The sequence below is a fragment of the Melanostigma gelatinosum genome, assembly GCF_949748355.1.
Source record: "Melanostigma gelatinosum genome assembly, chromosome: 10".
Lineage (NCBI taxonomy): Eukaryota > Metazoa > Chordata > Actinopteri > Perciformes > Zoarcidae > Melanostigma > Melanostigma gelatinosum.
In genome coordinates this window covers 25276852-25293730 of record NC_136643.1, presented here as the reverse complement: position 1 = coordinate 25293730, position 16879 = coordinate 25276852, and the positions used below count along the sequence as shown (strand labels likewise).

Below are 16879 nucleotides of genomic sequence, written 5' to 3'. Positions count from 1 at the left end.
GAACCGATTTGCGCGCGGAGGTAAAAGCTTCAATAGAGCGGTAATAAATGTAGTTCTTTAAAGAGATGGAGGTGAACGGAAACACCTCAGTCCGGATCGAGAAGAAAAGCGAGATGTTGTCGCGAGCTGAAGGAAACTATAAACCTCGAAGCTCTTAACCTTCAGACATCAACGCTGCTGTGTCAAAGCACTTTTATTACTAATTAATCAAACAACTTGTCAGCCTTTTTATATCGCACAGTGATGACATCATGAAAAGTGTTTCCTAAAAATATAGCACATTTAGTATGTGTTGGATATATATATATATATATATATATATATATATATATATATATATATAGCCTCAATTCAGTGTATTTTTAGAAAATCTTTATTATTCCATCTACCTGTCCTGAGCTATTTTTATTATAATATATATAATATCTAATATATTTATATTTGATTTAAAAAAGATATGTATTCATACTATTTGTTTATATTAGAATTGTTTAATTTTATTCTACTCTATTTATTTCTATTTCTGGCGCTTTAGTTGAAGAAGACAATAAAAACACGCACATCTGAACACAGTGTCTGATAATAATATTGTATTTATTTACTTGAATGGTTTTCTAGTCATTTTCACAACGTTCATTGAAGAGTCGTTACGGTATTGGACTTCATAAATGTTCAAACAGCAGAGCTTTGGTGGAGAACGTTAAAGCTCATTTACTGAAAATGATCCGGAAATAAACTCGTTTGATATATATATATAATACATATATATATATATATAATACATATATATATATAATATATATCTTGTATATAATATATATTTAAATGTAATCAGCTGTTATACGCTGCTGCTTTGCTTAATGCAACAATATGAGGAATGATCTGAATTAAAAACATAATTTACTGACAACACAAAAAATGCCCAAAATGGAGTTATTTTTTATTTTCATTATTTTTATTCCGAGAGGGCTAAACTTAGTCTTATTATTATTACTTTCATGAGTGTGTTTATTGAATTATAATCTTGACTTACTCTCCATAACAACACTTTAAACTCAAACTGTTATAAATAATGTCTTCTTGTCGATGCGTCACACAATCATTCTATTTCCTGCTTTGTTTGTTTCTCTGTCTTTCACCCCTAAAAACAAAGCTCTATCTGTCGCGCGTCCTCTGGCCACGCGAGGTTTCAGAAGATGAACTCTGACCTCTCTGTTTGGGATCAAACAGGAGACAAAATGCACAATTTCAATCTCATTTTCGTTATTTTTGTATTTTTCGCGAAAATAAAAGAGGGTCAGGTGAAGGTGAGGATGTGTGCACGCGGGCCCAACACACACACACACACACACACACGTCTTCCCGGTGCTGCTGCAGTTGCTCGGTGTATTCAGCGTCGTTGGCTCGAGGCGGAAAGGTGCTGAAACGGCCGGAGAGCTGCTGTCACTTTGGATGCTTTACCGCGCGCTTTATCCCCCGGGGGTCACGCGGGGTCAACCGCTTTCTTTCACTAATTGAATATTAACGTGGCACGTGTCCGCCCGCCCTCCACGTGCCCGTCTGGTGGGAATGAGGTCAGAAAACCAAATCTGGACGCGTTTTTTTTTTGCGCAAAGAAGACAAAGAAATAACAAATCTGGGTAGAAAAATGTGTTTTTGGCGTCAAAATGTAAAATAATGATCGTAAGATGAATCAGAAAGTATTTGAATGCGTTGATCCTCATCTAAATGTCCCGGATGTGGAGGTCTGATTGGAAAGCCTCTCACGCACTGAGATGCCGTCGGATCCAAACTGCAAACAGTTGGTTTTAGTTTTTACTGCGCGTGTTTAACGACTTTCCTCCCGCAGGGATTCAAAGCCATCGCTGCGCGTGCACGAAGAATATTTACTTGTTTACGCGCAAAATTCATCCAACATCTTAAAATATATAAAGACTTCGGCTTGTATCGCCGGCTTGTAGTTCTGTAAATTACAATACAATTATATTAAAATAAGTTAAAACTCGTAATTTCTCCCTAAGTATCTGATTGTTTTACACACTTAAAATACTGCCTCGTTCTCTGCTCATAATGACGTCAGTTTACGTAGAAGCTGATGAGAAGTTACGCACTAAATTCATGTTTCCATACAACGTAAAGTGCGTCAGAATTAATGTATTTGTTTCAGTAGTGTTTTTACGCTTAATTATATATTTTTAAATCTGTCTCTTAATTGTGTTTTATCTTTCATAACTTTCTTGCTGAGTAATAATCCACGCGCGCGCTCGAATGCGTTTTAGAGATGAGGAATGAAGCTCTCTGACCTTTTGGAAAGCTGCTTTTTTCAGAAGCAGCAGTAACAAACAGATCAACACCTTCAACTGTTATTTATTATGATGTTCGTATTAGAGTATAACAGCCCGCTGAGAAAAATGTGTGATTTTTGATATTGAGGAATATAATCTAATTGACTTCATATTCACTTATTATTGTTCTATTATTCTATTTAGTATTTATTCGGAGTAGTATATATACATTTACTTGCTATTTAGAACAACTCTTCTTTGCTTTAGACCGCAGTAAACATATTTTAGTTTTTACTTCAACATAAATATTAAACATTCTGTTTTTTATGAAATAGTTGGTTAGAAGTGAATCGAATATTTGTCCTCATTGGGTTCAGAGTGAAATTATATTTTATGGTCATTCTCCTTAATTATTGTTTAATGTGTTTGAGTAAAATGAGTTAATTCGTATTTACTTTATGTTGTGCAATGTGTGTTAAATAGAGTAAACAGTTGACTCATATGTTTATTATATTAGTCTACTTTATTATTTATTATTTAGTTGTTATGAATCTACATTTGCAATCTATAATCTCTTCATCTCCTCCTGATAAACTGAGGGAACGCTCCACTGTATTGTCTGATCATATTTTGTGTTCTGAACCGTTTCCCTCGCTGAACTCCTCGTTCCTCCTCGTGTCAGTCTGAGATCAGCCCACCTGAGATCAGCCCACCTGTGCCGCCTCGGCTCCACGCGGCCTCCTCACCTGATGTGACTTTACCTAACATCCTTCTCCCAAAGCAGAGATGAGAAGGACTTTGGGTTCCTCGGCCTCTGCGGACAGACCCGGACCTGGACGATGAAGCTTCAGAGCAGAAGTGAAGCTGAGAGAGACACCGAGATGTCAGGTCAATAAATGCATCATTCAGCAACTCAAACTGACACCGTGTTATTATTGTATTATTATGTTTTGCAGGAAAATGTTCATCCAATGAGGGTAAATAGAATAAGTATATTTCTCTAGGCTACATTGTGGAGTCAGTTCATCAGTCCGGATGACGGCTCCTCTTCCAGGACGCACGTCTCCCTCCGCCGCCATTGGACGAAGCACTCCGTCTCGCTGTCTCTCCTCACTTCCCATTGGACCGCTGGTTGTTTGACAGACTGCGCGCGCGCGAGGGCCGGCCCCCTCTGCGCCTGGAGGAAAAAAAAAGAAAATACTCCCCCCAGAAGTGAGTATCAATCAGCGAGAAGTTCGGGGATACAGAGAGAGAAAAAGAGAGACGCGGAGAGGAAGGACGGAGAGACGCGCGCACCGCATCACAAAACCACCGGACTCGATCTCACGCGCAGCCAGGATGGCACAGCGGGCCGTCAAAAGTTTCACGCGGCGTTTCTAGTCACAGTTGGGATTACTTTGGACACTTGGTGAGTTTGCGCCGCGCTGTAAACACTGACGTGTGCATTCTTTTATTTTGGTTTTTCACCGTTTTTTGATCACTGCGTTGGACGCACGGAGAGAGTTTTTTTCGAGAAGTCTCCCCCCCTCCCCCCCGATTCGGGTGGATTTGATAGAAATGAGTGAGAGGAGGCGATCTGCCGCAGCTCTGAGCTCGAGAGCCCACGCTTTTTCCGTGGAAGCCCTGATCGGCTCCAACAAGAAGAGGAAGCTGCGGGGCTGGGAGGAGAAGGAGCTGGAGTTGTCCATGGAGAGCCTCGCCGCGGACGGAGAGGACCCGGCGCACTGTCTGGATATGGACCCGGGTCAGTGCGCAGACATGCACCACACCGCTTTAACAAAACAAAAATGTCCGGTTGTTTCACTGCAGCGCACGCTCGGTGACCCGACACGGCACGTAGCTGTAGAGGCGCCGTTCCACAAAGAGGAGGGAGGACGTCTGTCAGGAATATGACACAATACGCATCAAGAAAGAGTTCTTACGAACTAATTCAAACTACTTCAAAATAGATGTCAGGACTCAAAGTGAGGCTCAGTGGTTTAGTCCAGGTTTTAAATCCGGACTGGTGGAACCCACATCACTTATAAGTGCCATAAAAACAATGTGAGCCAGCGCGTAAAGTGGAGCTGCTGTCAGTTTGGCTGCTGGAGGCCTCGGCTTGTTGTTCTGTAATGAAGTAAATAAAGTCTTCCAATGAGTTTCACTCTCCGACAAACAGATTCCAGACTCCCGCAATTACAATATCCGCAACATACAAAATAACTTTGCACTAAAACCCTCATTGCACCACGCGCACAAACATCTAACATTTCTCAGCTGTGAGAAAGATAAATGAGAAAATCAGAGTAAAGATGTTTGGAGATCAACAACCATCAAACCTCCGCGTGAGTCGAACTACTGCGGAGGAGGAAACGTGTTAAAACATCACAAAAATACAAAGACGTTATATTAAGAGGATCTTTTTATGGAAGATGAAAAAGTGTTATTATTTTGTTTCTGTTTACTATTTTAATAACAAACATGAGATGAGGCCTCTTTCTGCAACAACCACACATTTTATATTCGCAGTTCATTTATATCTTTATATTTTAAGTCACGGCCATCTGCCTCAACTTAAACGAAAATGTATTGTTTAGCATATGAACTATTATATTACTCCATACTGTGAATTAATAACATGTCTGCTGCGTGTTTAGATTTCAGGGTTTAGAAGATAAAGCTGCTTCGTCTTTACGCTTCTCTGAGACGTTTCACGCTGACGGACACTAACATGTGACATGACATTTAGTTTTAAAACCAGGTGATGAAGTTCAGTCGTCTTCAAAACATTATTAAATTTGGTGAATGGCGATGAATGATCCTCGTGAATATTATAACCCTGATATTTAATTTGTCTTTAAATCTGAAGATCCCACCAGGGCTCGTTACATCTCTGTATGTAGAGAAGTGAAGCTCTCTGCACGCGGCCCACTGCAGTCTGACCTCCGAAAACTTAGAAACAACAGAATAAACTCGGTAAAATAATTGTCCAGCAGGAGGAGGGCGATTGAGGCTGTCACGGGGAGCTTGTTGTTGTTGTTGTTGACGGTAAACGGTCTGCTGTGCAGCCAATGAGGGAGCTGAGACTAAACGTTGATTACAGCGTTGTGTCAACCAGCTTGTTTATAAAAGGGCAACGATTATCCGGGAAAATTCAATCTCAGACGTCCTCCTGTTCATCGTCTCTGCAGGTTTTTGTCTCAGAGAGTTTTTAGGATTTGTGGCTCAATTACAGAGTCCCCCCCCCCCCCCCCTCCTTCTCCTGGTCCCGCTCATTAGCAGGCGGGTTCCTGGCAGGTTCAGAGGGGTCCTGTTCGGGTCCGATTTGGCGCGTCGAGCGGCGGTGACCGAGAACAGCGAGTCTCTGTGGTCAGATTATGTGGTTTAGAGGAATCCTTAACGGAGTGATTTTTTATTTTTACTCAGCTGCAGGCGAGGCTGGAAGCCGGCTGGTCGTATAACACGTTTATTAGCCCCAAAGACACAAGGGCAGGACTGAGCGCGGGCCTGAACCACGAGGCTCCATTTAACGGCTCAACGTTCAGTCAGCGCAGAGGAAACAAAGTGGTTTAGTTCGACCTCCAGAAACAACCACATGTCCAAAATATTTACCATTTAAGACACGAATTCACAAGAATAACTACATCTAGTGTAACTTGATATTTAATTATAAAAAGGCCTGACCCAAACCATGCCATTTAAGGTGGCCCTTTTCACTTTTACGCACAGATTACGCAAAGAGGTAACTCACTACAAACACCAGAATCCTGAGCAGGGATCTGTTCATTTGTTTCCACGACTATACTGCACGATAATAAACTATTACTGATACTAAAATGACCCAAACGTTGAGTCATTTCTCATTGCAGGCTGATGAAAGAGACGTGTGCGTGAAGTTGTTACTGCATTGGCGAGGAAGCAGGTGTGATGATTGAGTTACTCACTGATTACATGCTGGGCACGTTGCTTCTGTCCACGTCAGCAATCTGCTGCGACTTCATTGAACGCATCAACTTCCATTTTCACGATCAATGCAAAATAACAGCTTCACTCTCCAATGTGTTAACCTCCTAAACCTTTTTAATTTCCTCTCTTAGAATCTATACAACATGCGCTGTTATGAGCATCGCGCTGCACATTCTGTGTCCATGTGGCGCTCATGGAAGAGAGGATCCTGTTTTATTACTGCACCTCAAATCGAAACATCGCAGATGATACATGATACAGTTTCTCCAAATTTACGGCTGATATATTTTGTGTTTTGCATCAAAATAAACTCCTGTAGGTTTGAACAATCTTTTAAAATTATTTCTAAAATTAGAGACATAAAGAAGATATATGTTAAATCTAATGATGGAGATTGATCACACTTTAAAAACAACCATCTCCTCACAAGATCATTTACAGACAAATAACTATTATTATAATAGTGTCAAATTGCTCCTCAATTAAAAATAGTTACAATTTAATATAATGCAGATTATATTGGTAAAAGTCTGATTTTAAAAACCTTTATGGCGTCATTAATAGCACTTTTTCTTTCTGTAATATATATATTTATAATATATATCCCTTTAGTATAAAGTACTGCTCGTGAACTTTGACCCAGAGGACAGTTTGAAGGACAACACTGACTTGATTAAATTCAGACCGATTAGTGGCCTTCAACGGATGTTAACCTCGTTTTAATGAAGCCTGGTACACAGTAAATTTGTCGGAGTAAATTTTACTCAAATTGAATAAAATTTTACTCAATAAAATACAACATTTGGTCCCAGTCTATATAGAGTAAAATCTACTCTTGCCTCAGAGTTAATGATTCAGAGTATTTTTTACTCTATTCAGTGTTTGTATTTAACTCTAGATGATGATAATTTACTCTATGTAGCATAAAATGAAAACAACTCTACTGCCATTTTACTCAACTTAGAACTATTCCACTCCACATAGAACTACATTCCACTCCACATAGAACTACATTCCACTCCATATAGAACTACATTCCACTCCACATAGAACTACATTCCACTCCATATAGAACTACATTCCACTCCATATAGAACTATATTCCACTCCATATAGAACTACATTCCACTCCATATAGAACTATATTCCACTCCATATAGAACTATATTCCACTCCATATAGAACTAAATTACACTCCATAGAGAACTAAATTATGATTAAAACCTGAGAGAACTTACTCTGGAAGGTTATCATTAAACCCAACAAGTTAAATAAATCAGATATCAGTATTTACCAAAGCACAATTTATTATTTTGTATTACAAATGTGCAATGTATCCATACATATTTTACAGAATACATTTTGGACCTTTGGAACACTTTGGCCTTTTCACTATGACATCATAGGAAACAGTATGGCACAATAAACAAACTTGCATCATCACACCTGTATGACATTTGTACATCAAATGCTTTATAACAGAAAATCTCTTTCACATCAACTACATGAGGTCCGTCTTTTGTGCACACAACTTTATATGCATTAAAATGCTCATCAAGACACACTGTTTGCAGGGCAAATGTAACAAACAATAACCTCTCATCTTTCAGAACTACATGGTGGATTTTGTGAAAAACTGGCATCTCACAATGAACCTTCAGACAAACGACTAAACCCGTCCGATACATATTTCCATGGTGTTTGGCCCATCTAATATTTAAAACCTTGGTGTCAATTGGTACCTGAATAGTCTCAGCTATCTCATAGCCCCAGTCTAGCACATTTAAAGCTACCATATTACCTGGACCAATTATCACTTCATTGGGATCAAATGTCTGCCACCTGTATGCTATTTGATTTTGGTGTTTCTTGGCCAAAGTTTTAGTGATATTTTTGAAGCTTTTTAATTGTTTCTTAAAGAAATGATGCTTTGCTTCATAGCGCATGCACCAACTATGCAAAAGTGGTCCAATTTTAAGAATACACATAGGGTAATGCACCATAAAATGATGTTTTGGTAGCAGCCTTTTGTTTGGAAACAAATGCTTGAACAACCTGTGGTGTTCCACGATTAAGTGTTTCAAAAAAATAGTAATACCCTTTGATAACTTTGGTGAAAATACAATGTTTACAATTTGAAGCAAAAGCAGTAGCAAATACCAGTGTTGATCATTTGGACAAACCAAGTCTCCAAAGATAAGTGGTAGATTGCGAAGTAAACACCAGGATTGGATTGCATTCAACCCCAAGTCATTTGAGTCCTCCCTTAACTTAACTGTAGGAGGTTTGTTGTTTTGCTCCATATAGCCATAGTTAAAACTCCTAATTCTACAGTCTATTTCTTTTAATGTTGTGTACTTATCTTTCAAGTGCAGTAATAGAAGTTTCATTTCATATTGTGCCACTCCCTCCAAGATATCGTGCATAATATCGACAGAGAAGTTTTCACATGTATTGAAATATTGCAAGGAATTTAGAATGCAAGAACGTTTAACGCCCATCACATAGGGAAGAGTGGGATTTGTCTCCATCATTTGGCAATGTTCCGCATGAAGTGCGCGAGTTCGCAAAACTATCTTGGGTGAATCTTCATTAAACTCAGTCTGAAAGTCTTCTTTCTCAGCAAGACAGAAGCGGCAACAATATCTGGCACTGAATGATTCAACAAAACCAAACAAACTGTGAAGACCAAGGTTGTCACCTGTAACTTGGACAATAGTTCCATACACTGGCTGATCATACAAGGGGACCCGAATTCCATCCTTCTCAAGTATTTTAATATCCTGCATAAGTGGATCAAGTATTTTAGAAAAGCCATATGTTTTAACATCTTGGGCATGAAATAAAGCGACCAAATGAATATTAAGCAGATTTGAGTTGTACTTGGGAGAAAAATTCCGCAAGGTGAAATAGAGTGCACCTAATTTATGTATTCCCCGTTTTGAGCCTAAAGGATTTGCAGTTTCAAAATCATCATAAAAAAGCTGAATCAGAATGGCATGCTTCTGTTTTGAAAATAGATCATGACTCTTGAAAAGATCTCCATCGCACAAGTCATGAAGATTTTCTCCTGAACTTGAAGTCTGCATCATCTCTTTTATGTTAGGATGTTGATAAATAAATTGTAAAGTTTTCAAAATAGGGATGTAAACTAATTTATCAGTGACAACAACCTGATCATAAGTTCCAGTGGTGCGATTGCGTAGGGTATCAAATCTTGTACCAAGAACATATTCAACTAAGTCTACCCTTCCCCACTTCTCTGTAAAATACTGCCTTCTTTTACTCTCAGAATTTAATACACCATAGGGATTTTCCATTTTTTCGAAACACTGATCAATTTTGCTCTCAATGTCGCTTTTGATAGGCTCCTGTAAAGATAGACACTTCTTCACAGATTCTTTTGCTTGATTATGGATATCGTCAACAATCTCTTCCATCGAAATTACCAAAGAGTTAACAGTTGTTTCACTTACGCCTGCCACTTTAAGTTCGGCTACTGTTGCAGCGCAGCTGTCTACAAGACTCCTTTTGAGAAGGACTGAGTCAGAAGGTGAACTTCTTGCTGGCAAGTCATCAAAATTACTTGCTGCTAAATCTTCAGATGTAGATGGGCCTTCACCAGGATCAGAACAAGGTTCATGTGCTTTATTTAGATGCTTTCGAAACCCAGAAAAAGTGCCATAAACTAGTGAACAACCAGCCTGACCACATTTAAGACGAAGGGTCTTTCCTGAACAAAGTCCGTGGATCAACTTCAAGTGTTTTGTCAGGGAATTGGTGTTTGCCTGGGGGATTTTGCAAATAAAACAAAACATCTTCGTATCAACTCAATGCAGCATCCGAGCCCTCAACTCTGCAACCCTTGGATTCACCTTAGTGGTATCAACATCGATTTCAAAGATCGTGGTTTGCAAGAAGTTGTACACATTTACCAGATCCTGGTTGTACGAAGTACCAAAGACAAAATGAGCTTTGAAAAGCTCATCAAAACAGGCAAGTGTGTCTGGTGACTTACAAGGTATTGCATGCTTGTCAATCACAATGAAGTATTTGTGAATCAGACTCTTCTGGGTCCCCACAGCTAGCAGGTATGGTTGAAGGCTTTCCACGATGCCGTCCAGATGCCCCTGGATGCTCATCCCAGTCTGTGACAGAAAAAATAATGAATTAGTCAGCTATAAAATTAGTCAGTTTAAGGAAATGTCTTAATTGACCATAATCTTAAAAAGAGGATTGAAAGGTTTAGAAAAGGGGACAGAACAGTGACGATTTTCCAGTTTAATTGAACTGTAACCTCACCTTAATGAATTTCACAAGACGGTCACTGGCTTGTCTGGCTGAGAGTTTTCCTGGTCTCTTGCGGCCATGTGGTGATGGTGGTAGAAGGTGGACAAGAACCAAAATGGATGACATGTCACTGTCCCATCCTGGAAGTAAAAATTCATAAACAAGCATTTACTACAAGCGAACAGTCAATCCATTTTTCATTCAAAAACTATTCTCTCTTCCATAACTATGATCCTTAACTTTTAGCATACCATTTTCCACGTCTGTTGTGCATTCAGCATTTTGAACCAGGTCTTGAAGATCGGCTGTCTGTGTGAGGCCACGGCTTTGTTCGAGGACTTTCTGTTTGTAGATAGTAGGCCATCTCTCCAGGAACTTTGTAGTAGCAGCATCCCCAAACATCAGACCAAAGTCTTGGTCAATCTGCAGACAAGATAGAATTGGTCAAAACAGAACAGTAAACATTATGGTGTAGCACCATGGTCATGACAGATCTTACAACCCTACCCAGGCTATTGTAGAACAGAAATAATATTGTCATGACAGTGGCAGTAGAACGTTCACATACCAGTCCTGCCATGTCCAGGAATCTTGGAAACGCTGTGAATAGTTCAGAGGACTTCACTGGGTCATGAACCATGTCTTGGCGATAGGTAAAGGTCTGCTTCATCTTCTCCTTCACAGTTGCTTCATCAGCTGTATGCTTCATAAGCGCAATGGCCTCGCAGCACAGGCTTTCTGTGGTTAGCCCGTTTTCCACTCTGAATGAGTCTCTTTCTGCTTTTGGACCACCTGTAATAGTGGTGGCACTTTTATCAATTACTGGGTTAGTATATGATATTATGTCCTAAGATATAAGAAATAAGGCTTGGAAAACTCTGCAAGGATGGCCATGCAGGCACTTACGTCTCCAGAAGAAAAATAGGATATATATATATATATATATATATATATATATATATATATATATATATATATATATATATATACATTATATGATTATTCCCTCATCATGCATTATGAATTAGACTTCACACATACCAGTTAGTGTTTGTGACTGACTGCAGGTCTTCTTTTTTCCCTCCGATGCTTCCTTCTGAACAAATTTCAGTCTCCATGCCAGATACCCACTCCCATCTTCTGCATTGTAATAATGCTCCTAAAGTAAAAAGGGTTATTCAGTTTGATTGAACAAGTTGAAATAGTTTAATCTTTCCCCAAAAACTATCATATTTCCTAGTATTGTGATGAGGCCTTTCTTTCTAATGACAGTTATTTTGAAAAACAGAGGTTATTGTATTACACGGTTAGTGTTGTGTCTTGTTAATGGGCTAACCCTTGCGGTGCGAAAGTAAACTGAGCTTTAACACCGCCAGAGTTCAACTTACGGGGAAGGCAGAGATGGTGGCCATTAGGGCTGTCACCTTTTCCAAAAATAACACTCGAACAAATATGAAATGACACGCAATACGTTAGAGCGCCCTCTGTTGGGTGACAAAGTAAACTACGTTAAACAGTCAGCTGTGGATATAGACTGTACATTTTTTATTCAAATGAGTCATTAGAGTTTGAATGTTAATTACATTCAAACAAATGTTCAAAAAGTGACAGCCCTTGTTGCCATGCAGTAATGTTTACAGATCTTTATTTGAAATAAAAACACTACCCATCTGTAAAACAGCAGTTGAAATATTTACATTCCAAGCAAGTGAAAAGTAAATAAGTTAGACGTTTTAATGTACTTACATAGCCTAACTTGCTCCTAGGATCGGCCAGGTATGGGTACAAGGTAGTGATGCCCCTTGCGTAGTCCTCTTTAACGCGCCTTGAAGGACTTGTCCTACACACAAACACACAGACTTTACTATATGTGCTCCAATCAAAAGTATTGATGTGTAAATTCCACCTGCTAAAAGAGGGGTGTTGTACTGTGTCAATTCAAGACACACATGTGTATTAGGAGTGCAGGTATGTAATAATAACAACATGACAACATACCCATGTTCACTTGTCATATGTGCGACCAATATCTTGACCATATCACGTCTTCTGGCATCCGTTAGGCTTTTTGTTCGGGCATACTCATTCATGATCCTCTCTCCTCCAGGTTTGTTCTTCAGGATGTCTTCAATCATCTAAGTGGGAAGAACAAAAATGAACACAATGAAACGTTTAAAACAATAATGACATCAAGTATTATCAAACAGAATGGCCACAATTTTACAACTTCAGTTATTCAGCCATTTACCATTCAACCTTGGCATTTTTTTTAAACCTTCAGAAAGGATGCAAGGGAAACTGCAGAGCTTACCTGAGCTAGATGACTTCCCTCATCTCTTTGTCTTGTAGCAGGACTATGCTGCAATATAGTGGTGTCGTCCGAGTCCCTCTCATTGTCTCCACTGAAGCTTGCAAAGGAGGAGCATGAAGGGGAGCTCAAAGAATCTAGAAATCATATTAACATTGAACTAATGTGATTAACAATGTGACTATAAGACAATATAAGTGCACACATCCATTATTAGAGGAATGCAAATATTTCACATTGTATCATGCCCACAACAGTTCCAGAAATTGTGGAAAGGGTGAGCAGAGATGATTTCAAAATATCTAAATAAGATTTTAAAAAACCCCAACTCAGATATATTAAATTGTCTTGCATATTCAAAACATGTTAGATTGACCAAGCCGTACAGATAAATATGAAGTTATAAGCTAATAAGTAACTAACCCTCAAGATTTGGGTCTTGGGGTAGACAAATCTCCAGCACACCAATGTCTTGTTTCTTTAGTAGAAACTCAAACACCTCCTCATCAACTTCGGTCTTTGATTCATCATAGACTTTTAAGTCCAAGGTTGGAAGGTCAAATTTCTTGGCAACTGTGAAGACAAAATACCAAGGGACAAGCTTAGTGATGAATCGGTTGTGTATTTGCAGAAAAACATAACAGACAGCAATCAGAAGGCCATCTTCACTTGAACATTGTAATCCCAAAACTGACAGTGTTCCATGCAGACCTTTGCTATTCCAGGGAAAAGACTTTCAGGTATGCAAAACATAGAGTGACATCCCAAGTGTATTGTTCCACAGGTTAGTGTGTGCAATATTTTTCACTCACCACAATCCAAAAATGATTTGAAGGTTAGTTGCCCCTCATAACAAATGTACTTCTGACGATCTCTGTACTTCACTCTTACAGCTTGCATCCTTCATGACAAAAACAATTAAATTAGTTTCATTATCAGAAACAGCTGACTGCCAACATTAGTAATACCACAGTAAGCCAACATTAGAAAGACATGATGCATGGACTAATAGTAGGTCTCCACAAGGGTAAACTATTTCATTATAAAAACGAGGGACATTTTAAGCACGTCTTTATTACGCTGTACTAAAGGGACCTGTTCATTCGCTTGAATCGCCAATTCGCGTCACTCCAGTCTCATAGTGGCTGTGCATAGACTTTGTATGTAATCTACTGCGTTTGGCGTGAACACATCATCAGAAATGTAACCAGTTGTCTCATCTTGAACAATGTCTACTTCACCTGGTTGTCTCCGACTTGGCCGTCTCTAGCATGCCACAGTGCAACAGATCAATCAGCTTATGCTGCGGAATTCTACCCGCACTTCGCGAGTGGCCCGTGCCAATGTCAAGCCCAGCTAGTTTTAGCAGTCAACAGAGTGAAGTGCATTTTTTCAAAGTATAACACACATGTTGCATCGACCAGGGTGCTGATGAACTGCAGCGAAACACAGTCCATCAACACAGCTCTTTTCAGAGTCAAATACACGTGTTGGCGGCAACAAACGCAGCTAGAAACAGTCCAACAGTCATTAACAGCTCTTTTCAGAGTCAAATACACGTGTTAGCGCAAACAAACGCAGCCGGAAACAGTTGCTTAAAACAGTCGTTAACAGCTCTTTTCAGAGTCAAATACACGTGTTAGCGCAAACAAACGCAGCCGGAAACAGTTGCTTAAAACAGTCGTTAACAGCTCTTTTCAGAGTAAAATACACGTGTTAGCGCCCACAAACGCAGCTAGAAACAGTCCGTTTAAAACGGTTTTTAACAGCTCTTTTCAGAGTAAAATACACAGGTTAGCGCCAACAAATGCAGCTTAAAACGGTCGTTAACAGCTCCTTTCTGAGTAAAATACACGTGTTGACGCCAACAAACTGCAAATTCTACATAGCCATTTTCACAGTAAAACACAGAATAAAACACACATGCACCTGCTCAGTGAAGTCCGCTGGCTACTGATGATAGCTAATACTACTTTATTGAGACTTTAATCCAGGTGTGTCGACGTTAATATGTCCATAAACCACCAAATATAATCCAGGTGTGTCGACGTTAATATGTCCATAAACCACCAAATATTTTGCGAATTGATGTTAATGCGTTAGAAGCTAACGTTTGACTGTGACTAAGTTATGTGAAAACGTTAGAAGCTACCGTTAGCATCTGCTAACGCGAACAATCAGAAGCTACGGCTCATATCTGACAATGCAAATAGTGAAGTAACGTTAGGTTAGCTGCAATGTTGCTACACAATGTACCTTACACACATGAAGTTAACCAAAACGAATGACCTTACCTGACATGTTATTTCAAATGCCGTCTTCTGTTCCTCACTTCAGCCCTTCCGTTCCATAAAACGTCAGCTCATTCCAGTGTAGCGAGAGGTGTCATGGCGGCAGAAACGAAACTTAAGGAACCGTTGTGGGCGTGGTCACGCTGTTTTACTCCAATAGATTTTATTCTGAATATTTACTCACACTCTACTGGCTACTGGAAGTAATTACACTCCAAAATGATTAAATATGACTCCTTCAGTGGAAAATAATTGTAACTCCGGAAAAATTACTCTCCCGTTTTTCCTGTGTACGAGCTGATTGGGCCCTTAAACCGCAAGAAGTGTGTGTGTGTGTGTGTGTGTGTGTGTGTGTGTGTGTGTGTGTGTGTGTGTGTGTGTGTGAGAGAGGATAACCACAGCTGATGTCAGGGCAGCTTCTGCTTAGTGGCCACATTTTTTTGTTCAACAATAAATAAATGTAATAAATTCAGGCTTTTTGAACCAACTAAATTTCACAACCACAACATTTGGATTAATATTGAGTTGGTTTAATTGAATAACTTAATTAAAATCATGTTGGTTGTACTTAAACGAATCGAGTTAGTCAGGTTATAAAAGACTCGTTGGCTTCACTCAATAATGCACCGAGAGTTGGATTCACTTATAAAGATGCATCTCAGTTGTTGCCTTCAACTAAAAGTGTTGTTCTGTTTGCATACAGATGAATATTTATGCTCCATGCTGCGTGTTCGTCTGGCTGCATCCAGCTCCTGCTTTAGACCCGTATATACTGTATACATATGTATACGTGTGTGTGTGTGTGTGTGTGTGTGTGTGTGTGTGTGTGTGTGTGTGTGTGAGAGAGTGTTTAGTCGGTTCCCTGCAAACAGGTTTTAGAGGCTCAGAGCAGATCCGAGGCTCAATGAAGCGTTTCTGTGTTTGTTGCAAATATTAAAAGCATGTTTTCAGTTTTTTTTTTTAATGTTGAATGTTGTTGCTACAGTGGAACTCAACTTTAGATTATAAAACCCCAAAAATCTCTGACTGATGACATTCCTTTTTTTTGCGTGTTGTAAAATATATAACTTTATAACAAATAAGAGTTCACAGGTCAAACTAAAGTATAAATATCTGTACAACACAATTAAACAGTTTAATGTTTAACACTGTAATTGATACAGTAGCTTACATTGTATTTAATATTCGTTCAATACTTTCAAACTCTAAAACATTGCACTTATAGAACATCAATATGTCTTCAGTAAAGTTAGAACAGACAGAAATGGACAAATGCTTTAAGGGCTTACTTCAAAGATTAAGATGTAAATCTGAGTCTAATATTTAGAAATGCAAAAACAAAAGTTAAAATATTGGTTTCAATGCCAAGATGGAAAGACAGATTTTAGACATAATGTTTAAAGTGGGATGTTGATCGTACACTCTGTTATTTATTAGAAATATGCTCATGGTTTATATATTGTTTTTATTAATATCCCCGAGTTTGACTTTAGATTTATGGCCTTTAAATGATCAATTCGTCACAAATGTTTACATTTCTAATGAAACATTAATTAGAAATGTAAAAACAAACTTTTTGCCTTCAGTACGTCTGTGGACGACAGTCTGAAACACTTTGACTCAGTTTGTGTCACAGCAGACATTCTCATCCTCTCAGAAAACCTCGTTCATAAGAACATTTGTGTGAAATGAAAAACGGAGGCGTGACTCTGTTTACTGTCCGGCCGTTAAATCCCAAATCGCTGCTCTTCCTCTCGAAT

General features: G+C 39.0%; 2 protein-coding genes across 2 annotated transcripts in view; one reads left to right on the top strand and one right to left on the bottom strand.

The window, feature by feature from the left end:
• Positions 1 to 3524: 3524 nt before the first annotated feature.
• The window catches only part of tbx15 (T-box transcription factor 15), a 35842-nt gene continuing 22487 nt past the window's right edge, over positions 3525 to 16879 (top strand). Inside the window, exon 1 of the mRNA XM_079277595.1 lies at positions 3525 to 4029. Within this exon, the coding sequence (XP_079133721.1) occupies positions 3843 to 4029 (187 nt within the window). The 5' untranslated portion in view covers positions 3525 to 3842. The remainder of the gene's footprint in view (positions 4030 to 16879) is intronic.
• On the bottom strand, positions 7044 to 15380 carry LOC306783783 (uncharacterized protein). The gene is made up of 11 exons (XM_079277594.1): positions 15123 to 15380; positions 13641 to 13729; positions 13252 to 13401; positions 12832 to 12965; positions 12519 to 12655; positions 12267 to 12360; positions 11562 to 11679; positions 11089 to 11312; positions 10772 to 10943; positions 10533 to 10660; positions 7044 to 10378 (listed from the first exon to the last, which is right to left on the bottom strand). Exons 2-11 carry the CDS (start codon positions 13726 to 13728, stop codon positions 10061 to 10063), a joined length of 1563 nt encoding a protein of 520 aa, XP_079133720.1. The 5' UTR covers position 13729; positions 15123 to 15380; the 3' UTR covers positions 7044 to 10060.